The following is a 24,020-nucleotide window of genomic DNA, read 5'->3' as shown; positions in this document are numbered from 1 at the left end:
TATATATATATATATATATACAAATAAATTATAAAAAGAAAAAACAATTATACTTATTAAAAAAAGCAAAGAATATTATATAGACGACACAGAGGATATGCTTATTATTTTCAAATAAATTTTACTGTTCTCATTTTAAGCTGAGAGCTTTTGTTTTACTTTTATTTTTATCACTCTTTATGTCAATATTCTTATTACTAAACACAAGTGAAATCTTCGATTTGTGAGTTTCTAGTACGTTTGTTGAACTGCGGGTATGATGGTCTTACGTAAATTACGTATTTGTCGCAATATGTAGTAATGATTGCGAAGTAAATATAACAAAAGTTCTATAATATTCCAATTTTTGAGACTTAATAATATTTTTGAAGTAATGGAATTGTATATAAGTCATTAAACCATTATTATAATATTATACAGATTTTTCTATTTTATTTTTCTACTTTATTGTATTTTATAGTTGTTTTTTTTTATTCTATATTTAATTATTTTTTTAAATTCTTTGTTCAATTATTTCTCTCCATTCATCTCTTGTTTAAGTCTTCATATGTTTTTAAAAGTTTTAAAAGCCTAGCAATTTTAAATTGCGTGTCACACGATTGCTTTTGTGATATTATAGTCTGTAATACGATTGTCAAGTTTGAATGGCATGTGTTACAATGAGTGCAATCGATCTGATCAATTTTGCGTAAATCGACTCCACCGTTTCCGATGAATAACGACAGTGTCATTGGCTCGTATAAATGAAAGCCATTTCCTTATTATGGATAGGATGTATGTAAACGCACTTAATGGAATTTCAAATGGCGACAAATTACATTTAAATATAAAAAAGTGCGTATTATTATTTAAATAAAAATTCTTTACAATCAATTATAAGAAAATTACATATCATATATATATATATATATATATATATATATATATATATATATATATATCATAATCCTGATAAAATATCTCATTATTAATTAAAAAATAAAATTATAATCAAGCACACGTGTGTCATATGTAAACGTATATAGAGATATAAATTAACTTCTGTCAATAGAAGTATTAAATATTTAACGCATTTTTTGTCATTATAGCCAAGAAAATGATGCATAAGGTTACAGAGAACTATCTTTCCGACGATTACTCACGTCACTTACGCATTCGTATCGCAACCTGGTTTATCGATCGGAACTGTTTTACCAATCAGATAATTCGCGTCTGTTCCGCGAGAGGCGCTCAACCAATTGGGACGCGAGCAAGCACGGAGTGTGAGATGTGAGTAGAGTGAGTGTGAGTCTGTGATCTGTGATCTGTGAGTCGTCGACTGTCGGGCGAGCAGTCGTGAACTTGTTTTTGATCCCGTTGTTTTTTTTTTGCCAGTGCGCCTACTGCGTTCGTAACGCGTGAAATTTTTGCGCGTCTCGTCTCGGAGTGAATGCGCGCGTCCGATCACCCCGATACGTCATTAATCTCGGATTGCTCTGCGTAGTTGACGCGCGACGTCAATCGCGTACACGGGCGTGACGAGGAACGGTACGTCGCGTCGCGTCGCGTTAAAATGGGAGCTCGCGCGGCCAAAAAGAGGCCAGAATTTCGTCGCGGCGCGTAGTCGTACATGCGAGAGGCGATATTGTAAGAGAAAAAGAGAAGTGTCTCGCACATCTCGAGAGGATAAACGGAGAAGGATAGAGCGGAACGAGGCGACGGAAGGCGCGTGAAAGAGGGAGAGAGAGAGAGAGAGAGAGAGAGAGAGAGAAGGAGAGAGACAAGAAGAGAGCATCGTCCTCTGAAGCGTCGTGTTGTCCTTGCCACGACACTAACCTTTGTCGGTGTTACTCGCTCCGTGTCACGATCATTCGTCGATCGATGTTCGTCTGTCAATTAAGGATCGGATCTGTCAATTGAGCGAGGCTCTCTCGAGGCGCGTTCGTTCGATCGCACGGAATGCTATCCTCGCCGCCGTCGTCATCGTCGCCGTCGCCGTCATCGTCGTCATCATCGTCGTCGGTATTACGCTAAAAATATGCGGCAGTGAGAAACACGGCGGAGCACCGCCCGTGGCAGAGCGAAGCGGCTGGCTCTCGGCTGCGTGTGCTAGGTCCGGAGGTGCCGGACGCGAGGGAAGAGGAGGAGAAGGAAGAATAGAGGAGGCAGGCAGGACCCCGCTCGACGAAGAAGGGGTGATCATCGTGTTCGGCGCGACAATCCATTGACGAAAGGATCACCGAGGAAAATGGCGGATCTCGAGGCGGTGCTGGCCGATGTCAGCTACCTGATGGCCATGGAGAAGAGCAAGTGCACACCGGCCGCCCGTGCCAGCAAGAGAATTGTTCTGCCGGATCCTAGGTACACGAGCTCTCCTTACTACGCGATTTCCGGCCGCTTCCGGTGCGTGCGGTTCGATACGAGGAGGAGGCGGACGGCGCGACGGCGGCGGCAGCGACCGCCCGTCCGCCGGAGGACCTCTCCCCATTTCCTGCCCCTCCCTTCCCTCTCTCTTCCGCCTGTGTATTTTCCCTCTGTTCTTCTTTCTTTATCGTCTCTCGTGCTCCATTCAAAACTACGTCGTTATCGATGCATCTCTCTCGTGACGACGTTTAAATCTCAATCTCTCAATCATACGGTCTCCTCCTCGCTATCGCTCCTCGGTTTCGCGAGTTTGCCGGGAAAAAAAATGTTTACAAACAGCCGCAATGCCGAGAGTCGACGCGCGAACTTTTAGGGTTTTGCCGGTCGCAAATCTCTTTCTAATTTTCTCAATAGATAGGCTTCACGATCGTCAGATATTAGAATCGGATTTTCGCGCGATATGTTGAAGAAATAATCAGATTCAGTCACGTGTATTTTCGTTATAGAGAATCGATCTCGATAAATCTCAGAAATGAATTATGTTGTCTGTTTCGCGTGAGATGTTTTGACGTTAAAACATCTCTCTTTGACCGACAATCTATCTGGGATCTCTCATCGTCAAGAGATACCGATATTTCGAGTCAATCTCCGTATACAAATATATATATATAAAGCACACACGATATTATGCTCGTGTGTTAACTTCGCTTTATCTTGGAAAGATTAAATTCCCGGGATCGGAATAAATTTCGTTCGATCGATCACGCACAATCCCACTCTCTCCCTTTCTCTCTCTCGGTTCATCTCTCGGAAAAGCGGAAGGTCGCTTGTTTCCTCCATATTATATCATCGATCGATACTTTGCATCGATTATAATCTTGCTAATATTTACACTGTTGGCGTTATTTTCGGCCCGCAAACCACGGATATATTACCGAAGCTTTCGCTTTCGTGAAAATAAGTCGACTCGGTGGCAAGCTTCGTTTTTGCTGGCGATTTGCCAAGCGTACGTTTCACGTGCACGGTCGAAACACTGAATAAGGCAAAACTGCGTGCTTGAGCGGCGTAAGGGATGTCTAACCATAACGAGGCTAGGAATTTCTATGGGATATGCCTTCTAGCTGTATTCGTTATTTTTTTATGTAGCTAGAAAATATGTATGTGTCTCTACAAAATGACGTTAAAAATATTACAAAAAGTTCAGAAAATTCTACAAATTACGAAACTCTAAGGGGAAAAAAAAAAAAAAATATATATATATATATATATATATATATATATATATATATATATATATACGTATGAAAACGCAGAGCGTAAGCACAATAGATTTAAAAAGCCAATAGATTTAATTTTCTTTTCTTGTCGTTTCAATCATTTTTTTTTTATCGTTAATCCTTGTAAAGGAAATAATGTACAATCGAGTGCGATAATGTCCGATATTCATTTAAAAGAACATTTCACGATTCGTTTTTATATTCTTTGGGAAAACATGAAGCATTTAAAGCATACAATTAATTATGTAAGCAAAAATATGATTCTTAAACATGACAGAGAAATTTAACTTTTGAACATAAGCAAACAAGCGGATTTGACGGATAAATCGAACTGCTGTGGTTTTGAAAGATCGAAAAGATTTTCAAAAACAAACCGCGCGTTAAACGGTTCTATTTTTAATTTCTTTCATTCCATTAAACGATGCTATTTATTCTCTGGATTAAAATAGAATCAATGTAATAGTTTTGTCAGTCCAGTTCCTTGTTAGTGTCAGAATACGTATCTGGCGCACCGAATCCGGTGCGTGAATGAATGGCGGTGCTGAATATCGGATTACACACCGCCGTGTCCGTCTATCAGTGAAGCTTAAAAGTCGACAATCTCAAAGCATTTCGAATGCGCGACACGTCTTATTCGCCGAATATATATCGATTTAATTGCACGATACACAAATGGAAGTTCATCGTCGGCGAGCTGCTTCGTAGATAGGAGTATCGATTATTCTGCATGGCATATATTTCTCTTACACGAAAGTTCGCTAAACTGTATTCGGCTAGGAGCAAAGTTCTCAAAGCGTGATCGATCCTGGCAATTCCTTCAAAGCCATCGACATCGAGCGGTAGCGGCGTAATTAATCGCGCGCATAGACATTTGATTATGCCGTCAAATAAATAGATACATATTACGCAACCTCCCGTCCCGTCCGCTAATAATCTGTATATACCAGGCTGTCTACATCTTGGAAAAACATGAAGAATCTGGAATTCTCAGGATTTTTTTTTACCTGAAAAAATTAGGGAATTCTCATGGAATTTTATTGGGATTCAGGGAATTTTTTCAAATTTTTCTTTGACTCTGTTTTTATATTGTAAACGATTGGCAATTCGCCGATAAGCTATGCATTATGTGCTTAAAATATATATAAATATTTTAATATTATAAATATATATCTTTTTGTTTCTAAAATATATCTAATAATTCAATATCTTAGCATATAACAAAATATTGAATGTGCAGCACATATTCTTTTTATTGTAATGTTTTTTAGTGATAGAAAAATGAAAATGTTATGCAAGTGAAAAAAAATGTTTATTTTACGAAAGCTACATTTAGCACTTGAAACTTAAGATCATTGTTCAAGTAGCTCATTGTTCTTCTTTTGCACGAGTAAAAATCATTAAAAGTTGCATCACAAGAAACCTGTAAAATATTCTCTTTACTTGAAATTTTGAACAAAAATATTTTGAAAGATCAGGGATTTTTCAGGAAATTTTTTTACAAGATTTAACTAGACACCTTGTATATGCACCTTTTTTGTATGTTCTGCGATCGGAAGAATGCACAAGGCTACATATGTATGTGTGTGTGAGTTTCATATTGCAATTGAACATAATCTCACCCTTCGTCGGCGCAAAGATCGGATTGAAATTGATCGTCAATATAAAGGAAATAATTTTTGTACGACGAGATAAATAATAGGAAACGCTGTAATACATGGTGTTGTTTAACGACATCGTTACGTCGATCCCATTTCTATGATAAACCAACGAAATTTAATTCCATAGAGTTCTCATTGACAACTAATTCCGCGCTCGCGTAATAAGTAAACCATAAAGGGATCATAATATCAAACATCTTTGAAAAATGCAAAATTAATCTACGATAAAAAAGAATACAATTTTTCTCTGGCTACTACGGTTACGTGTATAAAAAAAAATGTTTCCGATTTTCTTCAACCTTCGGGTTATTATAGCGGGATCAGATCCGACCTCGATGGATGCATTTTAGAAAATGTCAGAGTGCGCGAGTTGTTTTTAGCTCATTATTTTTGTAACGCTTTATAACATTACGAGAACGCGGCTAATTTGTATTATTCATCATCAAGGTGATCATTAAGAAATAAATTCAAATAAAAAGCATTGCCTCTCTCCTTCGCGCCCAATTCCGCGATGATCATCGACGCGATAAGATTTCGATATCGCGACTTGCCGAATCGATATATTGACGTTATTGTAGAAAGGAAAAATTGCACGCGTGATAAACTCATTCGACGACGAGTTTGAGCGATCGAATGGGGACACACAATGCCGACGATCTTTTTTTCTCAAATAAACTGTAACCAGGTCATATGCTTAGTTTACGTAGCGTAGTAATCGCTGAGAGAAGCTTAGTCGACTAATATTAGACTAAAATTAACCCCGACTAAAAGCGTTGACACTGGTCGAGTATACTCGACTTGTTACATCGACCCAGTCGACCGTTACATCGACTATAAATCCGGTATAAGTCAACGTTAACGCGCTGTCAACGGCGACGTCGCAGTCTCTCCTGCCGTTCAGGGCTGGCTAATTAAAAAAAATTGCATACGTAGCGACGACGATCAGATTATTCATGACAGCATTAATGCGCGAGCGGTGACACGTAGCGTACCCTCGCACCTTCACGTGGCCGCCAAGTTAAAAATGCGTGAACGCGCATCTGGAAACTGCGATAACTATCCCTTTTTTTCGCGCTCTTACCTCGCAGAGGGATCGCATCACGTCGCGTAAAATAAGATTCCAAAAGGGGAGAAAGGAAAGAAAAAATCTAGAGCCTGCGAGATTGATCATTAACTTGGTAAATTATAAGCTGCGCTCGTAACCTACGTGTTATCAGGTATAATTTACGCGATATTTAAGAGTTTATAAAACTATGAGATACACGAATTGAAATATTTAATAAAAAAAATATACACATATTTTTTGAAAGTTTTTCGAAACACATTGCGTAGCAAATAGTGTCACATGAGAAAGAGAACCCGAGACAAAAGTTCGCCGGATTGGTCGGACAATTTATTTTTTTATTGTAAAATCAGCGTTTAATTTTTATGTTAGACTCGCGGATATTGATGCTTTAACGACACGAGAGACAGCTTCATGCGCGCTATACATCCTTGGATTATAAAATATGATGCGATATCGCGATACGGCACGTAGTATGCCGGTCTAATATAGTAAAAGCTTGGAACAACTCAATTTTCGAGTTTGATTAACCGACCCCTCTACCGTTTCTTGCTCTTCGTGCGAAACATGTGAAACAGGCATGCACTCGTGCCGTTCTACCACTACGTTTCTTCAATATCTTACCGCGATTTCCGGTATGTCAGAAGCAAATGATAAATTTCCTAGCAGGCGAATAGAAAAAATATACGTAGAGCTAACGGAGAAATACCGGTTGCGTATACAGTGCGAATGTGAGCTATTTTTGTCTTTGTATTTTTTTTTTTGCCCTTCGTCTGTAACGAAACGCCGGATTTTTGGCCAACAATCGAACCGCGAGCATTCTTTATTACGGCAATGAAAAATTTGATCATAGAACGATCGAAAAGACGTAGAAGTATGGTTGTGAGAGGAAGGTGTGTAGTATACGAAACAAAGTGTGTACCTTGTTTCGGTCCACAAATAGTCGAATCATCGCTACTGTTGACGCTCGGTAAAGTTTACTCTGTCTTTTTCTCTCACTCTCTCACTTTCTCTCTCGCGATATGCGCCGTTCTTGTTCGGTTTCTTCTGCTCTTAACGTTGTCGACGTGCCGGCGCCTCTCGAGATGCCTCCCTCTCTTTAGAGACTTCTTATTCGCAAAACGACTTCCCATAAATCCTCGGATTATTACGACGGAGCGAGTCGTAAGCGTATTAGTTCACGAGATTATTAATGTAGCTCTATATCGCCACATTAATCCGCCACTCGCCAGACATTTACAATCGTACAGATATAAATATATATATATATATATATATATAGGGGTATTTTTCTCGTGTCTGTTTCTTAATTATATATATTTTTAAATAGATTTTTTTTATCGCATTGACACAGCTCCTTTTCACGAGAATTCAAACGCGAGACGGTATTGACATTTCCGTCAGTGTCGTCGGATGGAATCGGTTAATCGTTGATTGGCCCAGGTGGAATCGATAAAATACTAGGCCACTCGTTCTACTCTCGATATTCGGAACGGACAACTACTATCCCTTTTTCGCGCGGAAGGAAATAACTCTGAGCAAATACGCGAAAAAGGCAGCTACTGCTCTTCAGGAAGGACATATATCGAGGAAGCTGCGGTCCCCGATGTAATTAAAGGTAGTAATCAGCGAGTTGGATAAATACACCTATCTCTCGTTACTCTTGTGTCGTTGTAAAAACGTCCGACTTGTTGTATAAAAACGAATTTAGGAGAATAAATAAAAGGAGTAAAGTCTCATGTGAGAGAAAAAGAGAAACAGAGTCACGCGCGCTATCGCAAACTTTCATGACGAGAGCTCTTGCTAGATTAAATAATTATGTCCGAGTGACATTTGATGCCCGACGGAGTCATTTGCTCCTTTACAACTCTAACTGATATTTTCAAACTTTTTATGTTTTTTATTTTTCCATCACCAATGAAAATGAAAGACTTTTATTACTCATGCGCTCCGGATGTAACTTAGAAAATACAAATGTAGTTAGCATGAAAGTCAACATATAATAAATATTTTATTTGCACCACTAGCAAAAGAAAAACGGAACGTAAAATGTAATAAAGAAAATAGTATCAAAGTATGGTGAATAAAAGTGAATATTCGAAACGCGCGCGATTGCGACGAAAGGGCATTCTTGACAGACATACAATTGAGATACGTCGAGTATTCTCATCGTACTACGATATATGTCACATTCGCGTACGCATAACTGTCACCGTAAATATAGGATACCCCATTCCCACTCTCCCTCCCGCCGACTACATGCATTAATTACCGTCTTTTATCGACGCTGCAACGCGCCTTCAGAGGCGTTGAATGGCAGCCGCGAAACTACCCTATTCACGTAGGAAAAAAAAAAAGAGAGAAAAAAGAAGAGGAGATCGCAATCAAGGGTAAAGAAAGAAGGGGAATAGAGGCCAGGGAAATTGAAGCCCCAGAAACGGGGCGTAAGAGCGAATCCGCTTTGCCGGCGCGAGCCTAAAAGGATACGCGGGCATGAGGAGCGCCCCTCGTTAATCCGTAGCCGCTTTTACGGACAAAGTGTAATTTTCTCGTCGTCAAATTGCTCGTGGAATACGATAGTAGCGATCGATGGAAATGGATAGTGGCTGTTGTGGAAATTCCGATCCACGTCCCTCGTTATATCGCTTATACGTCGCCACTTGTTTACGCGCTTTAACCGCATTCGCGCTGCATTTTAATCCCTGATGCAGGGCATAACTTTAGAAATGATTGATACTCGAGCCGCGATGCGCTTCCGCGCTCGACTGCGGCCGGATCGCATTATACAATACAAGGATAAATGACGTTTCATCGAATTTTAAGCCGATACCGAAGAATATTTCTCATTTTTCTTTTATTATTCTCAGTCATTTTTTTTTCCTCGATATGATAAATGAGTCTTCTCGCGGGAGAACCACAACATCGGTTTTTTACTATATAACATAGGGATTACGTAATTAAATATTCTCATCTACGCACACATAAAAGGTCAAATGTCAATTTTTAATTACACAATTTACATTACACAAATCAATCGGCTTGATGGACGATTTTCTCGAGCGTTAACGAAGCGTTGTTTCATTGAAACGTTGCTAATTGATAAAATTTCAGTGACAGCAGAAATAAGGCCTATTTTAATCGACATACGCATACAGATAAACAAAAGTATGACGTGTGCAAATGTATTTGCATTTTGGATGTGTATCTTATAGAAATAGTACCCCAGGATTTGTGTCGAAGCAGAGCATGACTTTACTGCGTGGCTAGCTAATGCAACTAAGAACGACGCGAATAATCTCCGTTTCAATAAACTTCTTCTGCTTTTAGAGGAACGTTTATTGCAACGCGCATGGAAGGTTTTGGTTGATTTTTGGGACGCGAACAGAAATACGCCAAGCCGAGCATGGTTTATACGGCCGTGGCGCCGCATTTTCGACGTAAACTGTTCGGTCTGCCGCCTAAAATCCAATTGAGTACGTCTAATCGAGCGACATGTAATCTCGCGACCGTCAAATCTTGCGGTGACGCTATTATCAAAGAGTATTGGTAATAACGATTAATAAATCTGTATACTTATTGTTGGAATCCTTTCGTCGAAATGAGGAATCAACTGAGTCATCAGAGATTAATTTTTAATACGCAAGACGGTTCGATAGGTACATTATTTTACAATTATCGAATCATCGACTGCGTCTCAAGATAGGTATGCGGAACTTGATTGACGTATTTTGCTTTGACGTATTTTTACGTTCTTGAATTAAGATTCAAATGACGACAGCAAACTGGTCGGAAGATTTATTAAGCTAAGATCGGACGAATGTTTTTACACGAAATTTAAAAAAAAAAACTTGGAGTTCTGGAAGTGATATTTAATTAGCAACGGGCAAGTCTGTCAGATTGCCGTTTTTTTTTGTTTTTTGTATTTTGTTTTCTGCTCGATCAATGCTGAGTCAATTAACTAAACGGATTCCGAATGGAAGAATTTACATATAACTGCCGTTTTTACCATACTCGCACAATGTGCTCGATTTCAGATTCAGTGCGTCGATCAGAATCATCGAATAAATAAATGTCATTATTGTATATAACACTGGCGTACGCGATAGCGATATTCCAACCAATCGTTTGATATTCCAAACACGAGGATTTATTTTGTTTGGGTGCAAAGCTCATTCCCCTCCTCTTCCTCTGCTCGATACTTTTGTTCCATCACCGGGAATTAATCCATCTTCGACTATGTATCAAAAGTTGATCCGAAACAGTCTTTACAGCCGCTCATTCATCCTTGAACTCTGCTTATAATCTCCTTCGCGTGCCTTTTACTACATTCTATTTTATAATTCAGACAGCTGTGCAAAGACATTTTTTCCAAAATGCCAAGGATGCGGTTGTTTATTTGCATATTTTGTTACGTTTCTCTTTTTATAGTTTTAATTGCTTACAGAAAATGTATATCATTGACATTCAAAGATAATTCTCTATCTTTATTTCATGCGCGGGGAATATTAGAATATCGAACGATCCTTCCAAAGTACGCATGTATTGAGCAAGGGTGGGACACGCAAATGCCAAAGTCGATGACCCGGGGACTCTCCTTTCTGGCAAGCATTCGTCGCTTCTTCATTCGCTCCCCTCAATGGTTTTCCCTTGTGCAATTTGTCGTCGTACTTTGAACGATAAAACGTATAGAGATACGCGGAACTGGGGGAGCCGGACGATATTAAGTTCTGCCAGATTTATGGCAGTGTCTCACGAAGAGGAAAGCTATCGTTTTCTCAACGGAAGTTCGTTGACCACGCCTATTTCGCCACGCGAACTAAAGAAAAATTAAAACTTTGGACGTTCACGTGATCCATTCCGGATCATTTGCGCGTTACAATAGCTTGAAGAAGAACTCATCTACCTCGTTTCTAAATATTCTAAAATTTTTTGAGTAGTTACTTTCTTTAGTTATTTCCGTAATAATATGTGAATAAATTACGACATTAATTTATTAAGCAATGAATAATCGCGCGGCTATTCAAGAACTAGTAAGGATAATATAAATGATAAAACGCTTTTACGTTAGCGTGAAGTAAAAATCCATGGCGTAGCGCGAGATGCGTTCGAGAGAATAAATTTTAATATTTGTTTTACAAGTAGCCATTTTGCATACTAACTCTTCGAGACTTTCGAGAAGTGCTTGGTGCTTTAGTGTTGCACGATTGCGTGAAACTAAAAATCCGACCGCTGCCGATCCGATCCAACCGGTGATTCTGATAGCTTGTATAATTTAGCGAGAAATCATGCCCTTGGTATCTCTATGGTGATCAGTCCCTGAAGCGCTATTGCATAAATAAGAAATACACTGTAGATGAAACTGGCAAACTTAATTATTTATTCGACAAGTAGAAAGGCACTCGGAGCCGAATGGATTTCATAGACGATCAACCAAATGATGATGATAAATACGAGTTACTCAAGATTAATAAAACTGAATATTTTGTGATAAGAATTTTTAGAAAAAAATTTTCATATAGAAAATTTTTGGTAATAATTCTTCAATGATTAACCATCTTATTACTTGTTTAATTTTTTTCATTAAAAGTTTTGAAAATAAAAATGATTTTCTTGCAGTAATTCTGCACGCGATAAAAGAAAACATTCGATATTATATGTTACCATAAATAGAAGTAAAATATTTTATTTTCTTATTTCGGATTTTAAAGAATATTAATGTATAATGTTATCAAATTATTTTATCTGACAATATTTTTTCTCGCAAGTCAAAAATACAAAAAGCCATCGCGGAGAAGCTGTTTTAAGAATGCGCTTTTAATGTACACACCCTTTAATATTATCTCTCCAAGAGTCATTGATTCAGATGATTACCTTTTCGTTATCACAAGAACGTTGCTTTTCAACGAGTGTTCTTTTAAATTGCTTAGTTACTTTGGCCATTCGACTAAAATAGCAATTATTATTTACAGTTACAAGCTCGTACTGCGAAGCAATTGACTGCGATGCTGCGATGATACCTGGTAGTTTACGATATTCATTCAATTTGACTTGATATTACTGACTGTAATTCTGACACTATTTATTTTATCGATCAATTTGCATAAATAAACGTTCGTGAACATAGTTTATTTTGCATAGCTAGAATATCAAAATTAATATTGCAAAGTGCATGTGTTTCTGCATCGGTGCTGCGATCGACAAAAATTATCACATCATATAATGTAGGCCTGCTCAATCCGTCGAATCTTACACAGAAAGAAAGAAATGTCAAATCAAAACTTATATATTCAACTTAATTCATTGTTTCGTATATACGCAACAATCTATAATCTATAATCTTCTCATAAGAATTTGATAATCTTAAATTTCAACAATATTACAGTTTTACTTCAATATTATAAGTGTCATTTGAAGAATACAATATAATTATCTTGATAATTATTATTATAATCTTTGATTTGAAAATGTGTTATTTTCTATCCAACATTTCTTCCTTTTCATTCAAGAAAAGCATATTTTATAGACTGTTCCAGGAAAAAAAAAAAAAAAAACATTTTTCTGGAACAGTCTATAAAATATGCTTAGAATATAAAAAAGAGATTTTACCTGTCATTTACAATTGAAAAGTCATTGTAAATCTTACTTATCGCGGCTAGCAATGGACGCAATCGCTCAACTAATATAATATTTATGACGGTTAATTAGTCACTTTAATTAGTCATTTTATCAGGTATCACGGCGCAGCGATACACGAGAAAATAAAGAGTGTCAAAGCGATTTTAATTAACGTCTTCATGTAGTAGAATGAACTCTACTCCTACGTATATTGTACTTTCCGCGTGTATGTCACGAATCATTTGGATAATTGGAGGAAAAAGAGATGCACACTGTATTTTGTCAAATAATTGGCTATTATGTATCTTGTCACAGTATTGCGAGGCAGCGCTTTGTTATTCGAGCACGGCATAGCATTTGTGTTCATGCAAACTCATAAATCGCTATATAGATATGACAGGCTATATAACTCCACCGTTTTACATATTGATCAATTTCGCCGTGATATAGGTGCGGCAAAACGTATGGAGATTTCGGATCACCGAGCACGCTAATATATCTTCCACGAAATGCTGAGCGCATCTTTGATAAGTTTATCGACGGCAACGTTTGATGGAATAACTGATTAGGATCGTCACTTTCCTAGTGTCCGGAATTTCCGGAATTTGGAACGAATTTTTGAAATATTTGTTCTCTGAATGAAAAATATTTTTTATGTCGCTGAATATTATTTATATACAGAAAAAAATACGTTTTAGATAGCGAATGAAACATTTAATATAAGCGTGATTGGTCAGCAATGCGTTTATAAAAGCAGGTATGCACAAGCGAACGAGCAATGAATAAATACAATAAACGCGCAAAATTAAATTTATTTGAAACTTTCTTTAACGTACCACTTTAGGAGCAAATTGTACGATAACGAATATTCCGTTTGCATTTCATTATAGCGTAAACATCTTCCGAACTTTAATAATAAAAATTTGCATTTGCTGTTTGTTGCTCAATGTATAAATTTACCTTTAATTAAGAGGAAAGGATCCTTTTATATATCAAAATTTAACCTCAACTATGAAAAGATGTAATAATATTTTGGAGAAGAGTAAACTGAAGTTTTCTTCTTTCTTTCGCTTTTTTTTTTTTTATAGACCATAATCTCCGGTCGCAAAGTTCGATTGAGATGGTAACCTTATAACTAATTGATGGAGATATTACCGTTTTTCTTTCACGCTTCACTTTCATTATTTTTCGTTTGAAAGAATATTCGTTCTATTTGCAAATATTTTCGTTTTTGCTTAGAAATATACGAACGATTCTTTTATGTCGTTTTTAGATTTTTTATTACATTGCCTTACCCTCTTTTATATTTTATTGGTCATTTCTGATATCTGTTATTATTGGAACTCTTTATTATTAATGTAAAATATATATCTGTGATTCATGATGTAACAGAAAATATAAATCATTTATACGACATAAAAAAAACATTTGTATATTTTACATATATATATATATATATATATATATATATATATATATATATATATAACTTTTATTTTATAATTCTTTTTCTTTCTTACATTTTTTTTTCTTTTTATGCTTAAGCTTTTATCTTATTTTGATGTATTTAATTTATTTTACACTCTTTGTAATTATTTTCCGTAATTATTGCCTACATTTTTGTTGCTTTTATTACTTTTATTAATTGCTCAAAGAAAGAGAGAGAGAGAGAGAGACGGGAGATAGTAATCTAGAAAATATTAAGGCTATTTATTAATTATACAATGAATCTTTTCTGTTTCAGCGTTAGGAGCGTTATGCACAGATATCTGGAGAAGAATAACGAAGTAAACTTCGACAAAATATTTAATCAAATGTTAGGTGAGTAAGCTGTTGCTTCGATATTCCATTATTTAATCCATCGCTATTCGCGACCTTTGCTGTTTGACGAGATTAAAGACAAAGGGATGCTTAGATTTAGATCATAAATTGGTCGAGTTAATAGTTTGTCGAGTTTCTAACGAAGAGAACTTTCTCCCCATAAGCGTTTCTATCTATGTTTAACGATATGACTTTGATGTATACTATTTTAGATATTGGCACATTTTCTTTGATTGATACAACTGTGCGAGACGCATGCATACACTATTTATAAATAATTTATAGATAATTGTAGTCGTAATTATATTATTGTACAGAATAATTCTCGCGACTTTTGTTTTGTATCGTGAATTTCAAAAATGTTAATTACAAATATAAATATTTGTGCGCGTAAAAAATTTAATAAAGATACTCTTGAGATGATTGACAGTCTCGTTTTAATCGAGTGTTCAGTATTTTTAAAGCATTGTTTTATTACGCCTTTTGGAGAATCGAACAGATTTTTATCTCAATCGCATAAAAAATAGTAAGATGATAAAAAGTAAGATGATTTAACAATGTATTTGATTCTTTGCGTCGCGCATGAAGAATGAAATATATGAATGGATCGCTATTCTCTGAGATGACCTGGAAAAATCTCTGTTCTCTTTAGCAGAACCGCGCTGATTTATACGGATTTATTTGCTTCTATCAAGAATTATTACTTTGCGTGAGAACAATGTCAATGTAGTGAGTTGTGACAATATTGTAATATTCGCCGATGTCAAGCAAACTCCACATATACTTCCAGGTTACCTTTTATTCAAAGACTTCTGCGAGACTGTAGCGGAGGAACCGATTCCGCAACTTAGGTTTTACGAAGAGGTTCGTGTTTTTAGCCCGCACACTATTTAATTAAATTTCAGTAGCCTCGCATATACCGTATGTCGCTGAGACAACTGCGTAAAGAAATTGCTTATTTATGCATTGTAGATCAAAGCGTACGAGAAGCTCGAGTGTCCGGAAGAGAGGAGAAAACTTGCGAGAGAGATCTACGACAATTACATCATGAAAGAGTTATTGGCACATTCTCACGTAAGTATAACACGGCATCGAGTCGAACATTCACGTCTTTCCTCTAGAGATATCGCTAGAGAAAAATTTTATCTGGGATTTTGATATATAATAACGCATTTATTTTGTATTTTTTGTAGGAATATTCACAGGAGGCGGTATCTCACGTGCACAAATATCTTATGAAGAATGAAGTCCCAGTTAACTTGTTCGAGGTAGGTCAATGTCTCGTAGCCTTATCTACGCGATTGCGCATACGTATCGATATTTACATGACTCACGAAATCCTTTCTATTTGTAGCCGTACATCGAGGAGATTTTTAACCATCTGCGAGGGGAACCGTTTCAGAAATTTCTCGAAAGGTACAATACTTTGATGATATATAAATGCTACGATTTGTAATGAATAAATTGTATATGATTTTTTTTATAGCGATAAATACACTCGTTTTTGCCAGTGGAAAAACTTAGAGTTGAATGTTCAAAGTCAGGTATATTTCTCAAATTATTAGTTGAATTATTTTTTTTCGAGAGGACAATATTTTTGACATTGTATTATAATCGTTTAATGAAATTATAGTTGACGATGAACGACTTCAGCGTGCATCGAATAATAGGCAGGGGTGGTTTCGGCGAGGTATATGGTTGCCGGAAAGCGGATACCGGCAAGATGTACGCCATGAAATGCCTGGATAAAAAGCGCATTAAGATGAAACAGGGTGAAACGTTAGCTCTTAACGAGAGGATAATGCTTTCGCTAGTCAGCACCGGAGTAAGTGTGTGTTTTTTTTTCAAAATGAAAATATCTGCGATAAGTCATAAACGACAATAGCGAAACATAAAATATTGTCACTGCAGGTAGATTGTCCATTCATAGTGTGTATGACGTACGCATTTCATACGGCGGACAAGTTATGCTTCATCCTGGATCTGATGAACGGCGGCGATTTGCATTACCATTTAAGTCAACACGGAGTCTTCAACGAACCGGAAATGAAGTTCTACGCCGCGGAGGTGATTCTCGGCTTAGAACACATGCACCGTAGGTACATTGTCTATCGTGATCTGAAACCTGCGAATATATTACTGGATGAGCATGGTCACGTTAGGATATCGGATTTGGGATTAGCATGCGATTTCTCGAAGAAGAAGCCGCACGCGAGCGTGTATGTATAATACTGTGCTAAAGTACGATTAAACTTATCGACGCGTCACAACGCATCACTCTATATCTCCTGTTTTGTAACAGTGGCACGCACGGATATATGGCGCCGGAGGTACTTTCGAAGGGCACCGCGTACGATTCGAGTGCAGACTGGTTCTCTTTCGGTTGTATGCTGTACAAGCTCTTGAAAGGCCATAGTCCATTTAGGCAACACAAAACCAAGGACAAGCACGAGATAGACCGTATGACACTGACTATGGTGAGTTGTGCACTGAGACTTTCGATATTTCATCGCAACTGTGATGATACACATTGAGTCATAACGTTGAAAAATTAAATTAATTTTTGAAAAAATACACAATTTTTCTATTTGTAATTCATTGCTGCAGTAAACAATCAGCAGAGATAATGATATCGATAAAAATCTCTTGAACGATACCGAGAAAAATCTCTCGAAAATTTGAACAATTTTTTAATCGTTTACAGAACGTTGAATTACCGGAGACGTTTTCGCGAGAGTTGCGATCACTGTTGGAAGGTTTGCTACAACGAGATGTTAACAACAGACTCGGCTGTCGCGGCAACAGCACGGACGAGTTGAAGGCACACCCATTTTTCAGTGGTATTGATTGGCAGCAGGTGTATCTGCAAAAGTATACGCCGCCCTTAATACCGCCGCGTGGTGAAGTCAACGCTGCAGATGCCTTTGACATCGGTTCCTTCGACGAGGAAGACACAAAGGGAATCAAACTGACGGAGGCGGATCAAGATCTATACAAAAACTTTCCTTTAGTCATCTCCGAAAGATGGCAAGCTGAAGTAGCCGAAACTGTGTTCGAAGCAATCAATAACGAAACAGATAAGGTAAAAGAGACACATTTCAATTGCTTATAATATCATTCTGTTTAGTAACTGATTGCATTTTATATTTTTGACAGTTGGAAAATAAGAAAAAGGCGAAACAAAAACAACGATTTGACACGGATGAGAAAGGTAACTGCGTTGTATTTCGACATTCTAAAATTTAGATGGAACTGATACAATGTCAATTATTTGTATTTATAGGTTCGGACTGTATATTACACGGTTATATAAAAAAGTTAGGAGGTCCATTCGCGAGCGCATGGCAAACGCGTTACGCGAAACTTTATCCAAATCGGTTAGAATTACATCCAGAATCTGCGACTAAGCCCGAGCTCGTGTTTCTCGATCAGGTAAGTGCATCGCTTACAAAGGACAAGAATACATGAAAGGGATAAAAGTAAGAATGAAAATGTCAAATTAAAGTGTTGTAGATTGGTAATTATGTCTTGTAAATATTTCATATTTTGTTTTACTCGCGAGAAAAAAGTGTTCTATATTATACAATATGCAATGTCTTTAGGTAGAGGAAGTCGGAGCAGATCTGCAGCTTGTTAAAGGAGAACAGTGCATCGTAATGCGTACAAGGGATGCAAAGATCGTACTTACAAATGCCGTAAGTGAATTTATTTTCAATACCCTTTATTTGACGACAAAATACAAATTATCTCATATAAAATAATCTCATCTAAAAGATAAGAATATTTTAGTTTGAAATGTGAAAATAATATTTAATTTAAAGTTTGAGTATTTTGTACGAATAGTTTTAACAGAAGTAAAAGGCACTAACGCCGAATGTATTGTTTTAGAAAATCGAAAAAAATTTAAGATTCTTAAGTAAAAAGTCTGAACCATCCAATTGTCGAATAGTTAAACACTAACAATCTTATTGCAGGATGAAATAAGTTTGAAGGAATGGGCACTCTCATTAAGATCGGCTCATAAATGCTCAATGGAGATGCTCGGCAATATGGCGAGGAAAGCAGGTAAGATCTACGGGACTGAGCGGGACGCCGTGATTCCGGCGACACAGCGATCCACAAACGGAAACTAGCCCATCGTCGCCATCACGTACAACGTCGCACCAACATACTCCAGTCCCACTGCCCCGCAGCAGCGACAGCAGCAACTTTTTTTATACTAATCGAATGATTGGGGAGAGTAGCGATGAATGAAGAAAGAGATTTAAGTAGAGCGGGAGGAGCGTTTCTCATGAAATGGTGTCGATGGCAAAACACACTCGTAGTGCCTCGTCCTCCGAAAACTCGCTCTCAATTTTTTGCTGCAGCAAAATAAAAAACAAACAAGTGGATAAAAATTCCTCTCTTGGCACATCTCGATCACAAACGGAACGTCCCAAAAAATTCCGTTATACGGCGGATAGCGCTGCGCTGTGTATTATAGAGACTCTAGCCAAGTAGTATCGTATTGTGCGTACGTTCTCCCAGGGCCACGAGGATAATGCGCGCATGCCCATACATAACATATACGTACACGCACGCACATGTGATACACAAGAACACACAGACATACATACACATATACTTAATCGCGGCTCCTTTTGGTCACTGGCGCGAACCAGTAGGCATCGTTATATTTGTACATTAGTTGTATGTGCAATATGTGACGTAGCGACTAGCGACCGACCGAGCGACGAACAAAAATTAACAGATAACACACGATAAACATGAGACACATCCGGTAGTGTATTATTATAGGTTATAACCTAGTATTCTACGCGATCCCGTGTTCTTATTATTTTTATGTTTCGTCGTATCGCTCGTTTACTTAATTTATTTAATAATGCAGAGAAAGAGACCGGTTTTTATATATTATCCTTGCGATGAAACACAGAAGTGACCCATTATTTATTATGTTATTAAGTGTGAGAGAATGAGAGAGAGAGAGAGAAAGAACAAGAAAACTCGTTTGTATATTAGCCAAAAAAATCTAATACCGAATATACAAACATGTGTACGCTCGAGTGGATATACGCGAGTCCGCTCTGGCAATAAAATGTGCGATGAACGTAGATGAGAAGAGCTTTCTTTCGTCCTACATCTTGTGTCAGTAGATCAACGTTAAAGGTGCGAGTAAGTATTTGTGATCTCCATTACATTATGTTTGAACAGATCGTAATCTTTACGCGTCACCATGATTGAACGATTGTACGAAATTAGTAAATGTTCGATCTAACAAAGTTATACGAGAATTACATATCAATGATACGAATAAATTGATCTATGGTCCATTTTTTATAAAGTAACGATCGAAATTTAATACATTTGTGGAAGACCAATTTCTCATTTCGATTAATCATACGTATTAATTATAATTAAATAATAATTCAAATCTTCTCTAGTAATTTTTATTCGTAATTTATGAACGAATAGATTTTGTATGTTTTTGCTTTAAATATCTAATTATTGAACATTTACTGTGAAATTCGTCAAGATATCTATATATACATACATACATACATACATACATACATATATATATATATTATATATATATATATATATATATATACATACATATATATATATATATGTATGTATGTATGTATGTATGTCAATAGGGATCGTTTGTAGAATCGTGAAGTTTTATTTTTTAGACTTACATTAAATAATTATAACATTAAATTTCATCGTAAAATTTACGATATCAACATTATAATTAGCGATCACTGTGATAAAAAAAAAACATGTATAATAAGAGAAACACACATCATATTTTATCTGTCACGAATCTCCTTCAATAATAATGCCAACGTGGTATCTACCGATTCGGCTGACTTGAGTCTTCGTTCCAGAGCTTCGAAGTCTACCTTTTCGAGCCAGGCTGGTGGATCGCTTGTTTTTGATGGCAAAGGACACAGCAGCCTTTCGACAGCAGCGCACAATCCGCACCATTCCCTAAAGTCCAATGAGTCTGTTATCTCTCCTATCACAGACTTCAGATAGGATCGTTGCTCATCTGTCAACACTTTCCCGATCACTTCTTGAAGAGCTTCTTCAACGCTGCTCGACGAAATGCGTCGCACGTTGTTCAACGTCTCATCATTAAATCTGTTAAATATTCGACCGAATATCAGTTTCCTTCCCGAAGTGATGTATGTATACTTGCTGAGATATTGAAGTGGCGTTAATCCTGCAACAATCATATCACCACGACACGTGAATATATTCATACAGGTAAAAATACAAATATAAATACCTATGTATAAATATTGATTATATATAATTTTTAAAGTACAGAAGCTCGAAGACTTTGCTTAGTGTATGAGAAACCTTGTATAAAATTTGTTACCTGTTTTAGTATAGCGTTAGATTCACTTCTTCCAACGTATCGAAAATATATTAATGAACTCTACGTAAGACATACCAAGAAGACTTTGACTGTCGAGTAATTCAAATCGTACTGCTTGACGGGAAAATAGTCTGGGAGCGTTTTGCATCAATAGACTGGCGCTCGTTTGACGAGATCCGCGCAGAGTTGAGTAAGCATCGCCTTTTACTCGTAACGCTTCCTCTAAAGCGATTCGTTTCTAAAATAACTTAATTAATTAATATTTAAGGAAACATTTAGCAGATTTAGAGATCTCAGCATATTTACTTTAATGGAGAATTCCGCCTCCACCTTATCGCGATCTAGCTCTCGACATAAGTGTTTTAGAATGTCAGGTGTAAGGAAACTCGGAGGCATCGTGTGACTCATTGTATGCAAGGGCGTCTTCTTTGAAGAGATCGAGTCATCAACATTATCGATATTAATATGAACCCTGTTACATGGTTTTTTTGTGTTAAAAAAATAATTTTTTTTATCTTTTCTTTCAGTTCGATATTCTCTCTTCATATCATACATTAATATAAATATATAAAAATACACTATATTATTTTTATAAATTTTAATATATATTTTTGTAAATACTAACGATGATCGCCGCGATCCATTTCCGATCTGCGAGACCTGCGTTACCGTAGGCTCGAGCGGATCCCGAACTTCCGTTTGTTGGCCGTAAGTCGAGCCCCTCCTACACTTTCTTTTACGCAATCGCTTTCCCCGTCTTCGAACAATTACTGGTTGTTGTTCGCTGCCGCTATCGGCTTTTTCCTCCATATTTTTGGACGAATTCTTTCACCGGTGTACAAGCAGCAGTAATATTATTTTTCAAATGACGTAAAAATTCAATAGCGCGAAAGGAAGGCGCATATATAGCAGTTTCTAGAGAAAGGATTGGATACTTACCGTTTCGCATTTTTCAGCGATAGGTGAATGAGGTGACGGAGGTGGCGGCGCGGGTACTGCTGACAAATGTTGCGATCTCGAGACCGGCTTACAGACAAATATCTCGCTTTTTCGAGGCATCGGCGGTAACTCGAGCGTAAGAGCATGCCAGCTAAAGGTTTCATTTTCCTAAAACCGAATTTATCATCGATAATACTTTTAACAGGACAATGATCTACAATAAGGGAATAACTGTTTTAATGTACTCAAAAACAACGCGAAACAATATATCTTTTGTTTAATATATGAACTGTATTGATCTTTTCAGAATTAAATTTTATGTTATTTTATTTTTTTTTACTTTATCTTTTAAAACACGATTGTCGTCTACTATAGTATAATTTATTCATTATTTTTATATCACAGATATTTTTGTAATGTAATTATTCTATACCATTATACTTTTACACAAGAATTACATTCTTTTATTTGTTACTAATTAATATTATAATATTTAATAAAATTATTAATACTATTGATTACTAATAATATTTTTTTTATTTGAGAAAAAAGAAAGGCAGAATTTATTCAGAAAATTCACCTATAACAAAAAAAAATGATAATAGTAATAATAATTCCTCTAACAAAAATAATGTATCGAATACCGACCACCTGCTGGTTCTGCGAATTTGTTCGAAGATCGAGAACTAGGGTAGTGCGCTCGCGCGGATTACAGGTCACCGGTAGGTCCTCCTGGGTCGCATGGCTGGTTAATATGGTGGGGCCACTGGCGAGCGTAGGCGCCGGGGTCAAAGGTCGCGAATCGGTTTCCGTGTATTTTCGGAAGAGCTCCTCGGGCACTGCCGAAGCGATCATCTCGGTATTGTAGCCATCGCCGGTGTCACCTCCGACATTTCCAGTCATCATCTCACCTCTATTTCCGCCCGCGCCCATCGCCAACAGACTCGTTCGTATCATCTCCATCTCCTCCGGCAGCAAAAGAGCTTTCCCCTCGGTTGCCTAATATTATGAAATATTAGGCAACCGAGGGGAAATATAAAAAGAAAAAAATACGAGTATTGTTACATGACAATATACAAAGGAATATGTGAAATCTTTGGAGAGAGAAGTAATAAATTTTGATCAAACTTCTCTATTAGTCTTAGTAAACCGTTACTTAATACAATTTTGTCACTATATTACAGTATAAAATATAAATGAGGTACATTAGAGTTTCATATCAGTCTAATGGGATTTCGTAATACTATCCTCTCTCTCCGCAACGGCAGATGAATTTTTTACCCATGTATCTTTAGCGCGTCGAACCACCTCCTTTGCCTCACAATCCGCCGGATGGTTGCAGAGCACCGAACAACCATAAGGATAAGGATTAAACAGGCCAGCGAATGGTCGAAGGACAAACGGCGCAGTTTTAGTACAACCCGATAATTCCACACTCTACGTATATATAATCTCTAAATAAATAATGAAAAGCTGATATATGAAGTGACGCACGTAGCGCCTAATTTAGTTAACGTTTTTTTTTTCTTTTACCTTAGGCTTCGGTCTGCGAACCGGTCGAATTCGCGCGGAGAGAAGACCGGTCGCACTTGCGATCCCGGGCATTTCGATTGAGATAATAGATTGCTCTTTAAAAACGATGTACACTAGCTGTTATAGTCGCAGAATACTATAGCGCATTCCGTGCGCTGAATAAATCTCGCTCCGTCTACTCGTTACCTTGATACTACATTGGGACGTTGCTACGCGCGTCCGATGGGTCGATCGGGGAAGCTCGCATCCGTGGTTACGCGATCACATACGCGACTCTTGCTATAATATATACAATCAAAACTTACACATCTACCCTGAAAAACAACGATGATCCCCAAAGAAAACGTCAATCATATCTATATAAGATCAGTACAGAAATG

The 24,020-nt window shown here is 37.2% G+C and overlaps 2 protein-coding genes and 1 long non-coding RNA gene across 4 annotated transcripts; 2 read left to right on the top strand and 1 right to left on the bottom strand.

The window, feature by feature from the left end:
• The first annotated feature begins 1,270 nt into the window (after positions 1-1,270).
• Positions 1,271-19,888, top strand: LOC126848445 (G protein-coupled receptor kinase 1). 2 transcript variants are annotated; one of them, XM_050589366.1, is made up of 15 exons: positions 1,271-2,340; positions 14,701-14,777; positions 15,568-15,641; positions 15,750-15,851; positions 15,971-16,045; positions 16,132-16,193; positions 16,264-16,321; positions 16,411-16,602; positions 16,689-16,996; positions 17,080-17,254; positions 17,482-17,859; positions 17,934-17,988; positions 18,061-18,209; positions 18,380-18,472; positions 18,752-19,888. In XM_050589366.1, exons 1-15 carry the CDS (start codon positions 2,228-2,230, stop codon positions 18,908-18,910), a joined length of 2,070 nt encoding a protein of 689 aa, XP_050445323.1. In that variant the 5' UTR covers positions 1,271-2,227; the 3' UTR covers positions 18,911-19,888. The 2 variants fall into 2 exon arrangements, with proteins under 2 accessions (XP_050445323.1, XP_050445332.1); XM_050589375.1 differs by lacking the exon at positions 15,568-15,641 and having other exon boundaries at positions 2,279-2,340.
• Positions 19,889-20,404: 516 nt separating this feature from the next.
• LOC126848583 (uncharacterized) lies at positions 20,405-23,876 on the bottom strand. The gene is made up of 8 exons (XM_050589573.1): positions 23,641-23,876; positions 23,389-23,544; positions 22,756-23,106; positions 22,108-22,275; positions 21,794-21,993; positions 21,475-21,640; positions 21,244-21,406; positions 20,405-21,009 (listed from the first exon to the last, which is right to left on the bottom strand). Exons 1-8 carry the CDS (start codon positions 23,710-23,712, stop codon positions 20,594-20,596), a joined length of 1,692 nt encoding a protein of 563 aa, XP_050445530.1. The 5' UTR covers positions 23,713-23,876; the 3' UTR covers positions 20,405-20,593.
• Positions 20,909-22,258, top strand: LOC126849020 (uncharacterized). Its single transcript, XR_007687336.1, has 3 exons — positions 20,909-21,053; positions 21,178-21,358; positions 22,125-22,258. It is a non-coding gene; the product is annotated as an uncharacterized LOC126849020 (long non-coding RNA).
• Positions 23,877-24,020: the final 144 nt, after the last annotated feature.

The sequence above is a fragment of the Cataglyphis hispanica genome, chromosome 1 (genome assembly GCF_021464435.1).
Source record: "Cataglyphis hispanica isolate Lineage 1 chromosome 1, ULB_Chis1_1.0, whole genome shotgun sequence".
NCBI lineage: Eukaryota > Metazoa > Arthropoda > Insecta > Hymenoptera > Formicidae > Cataglyphis > Cataglyphis hispanica.
This window is presented reverse-complemented; position numbering and strand designations above follow the sequence as displayed.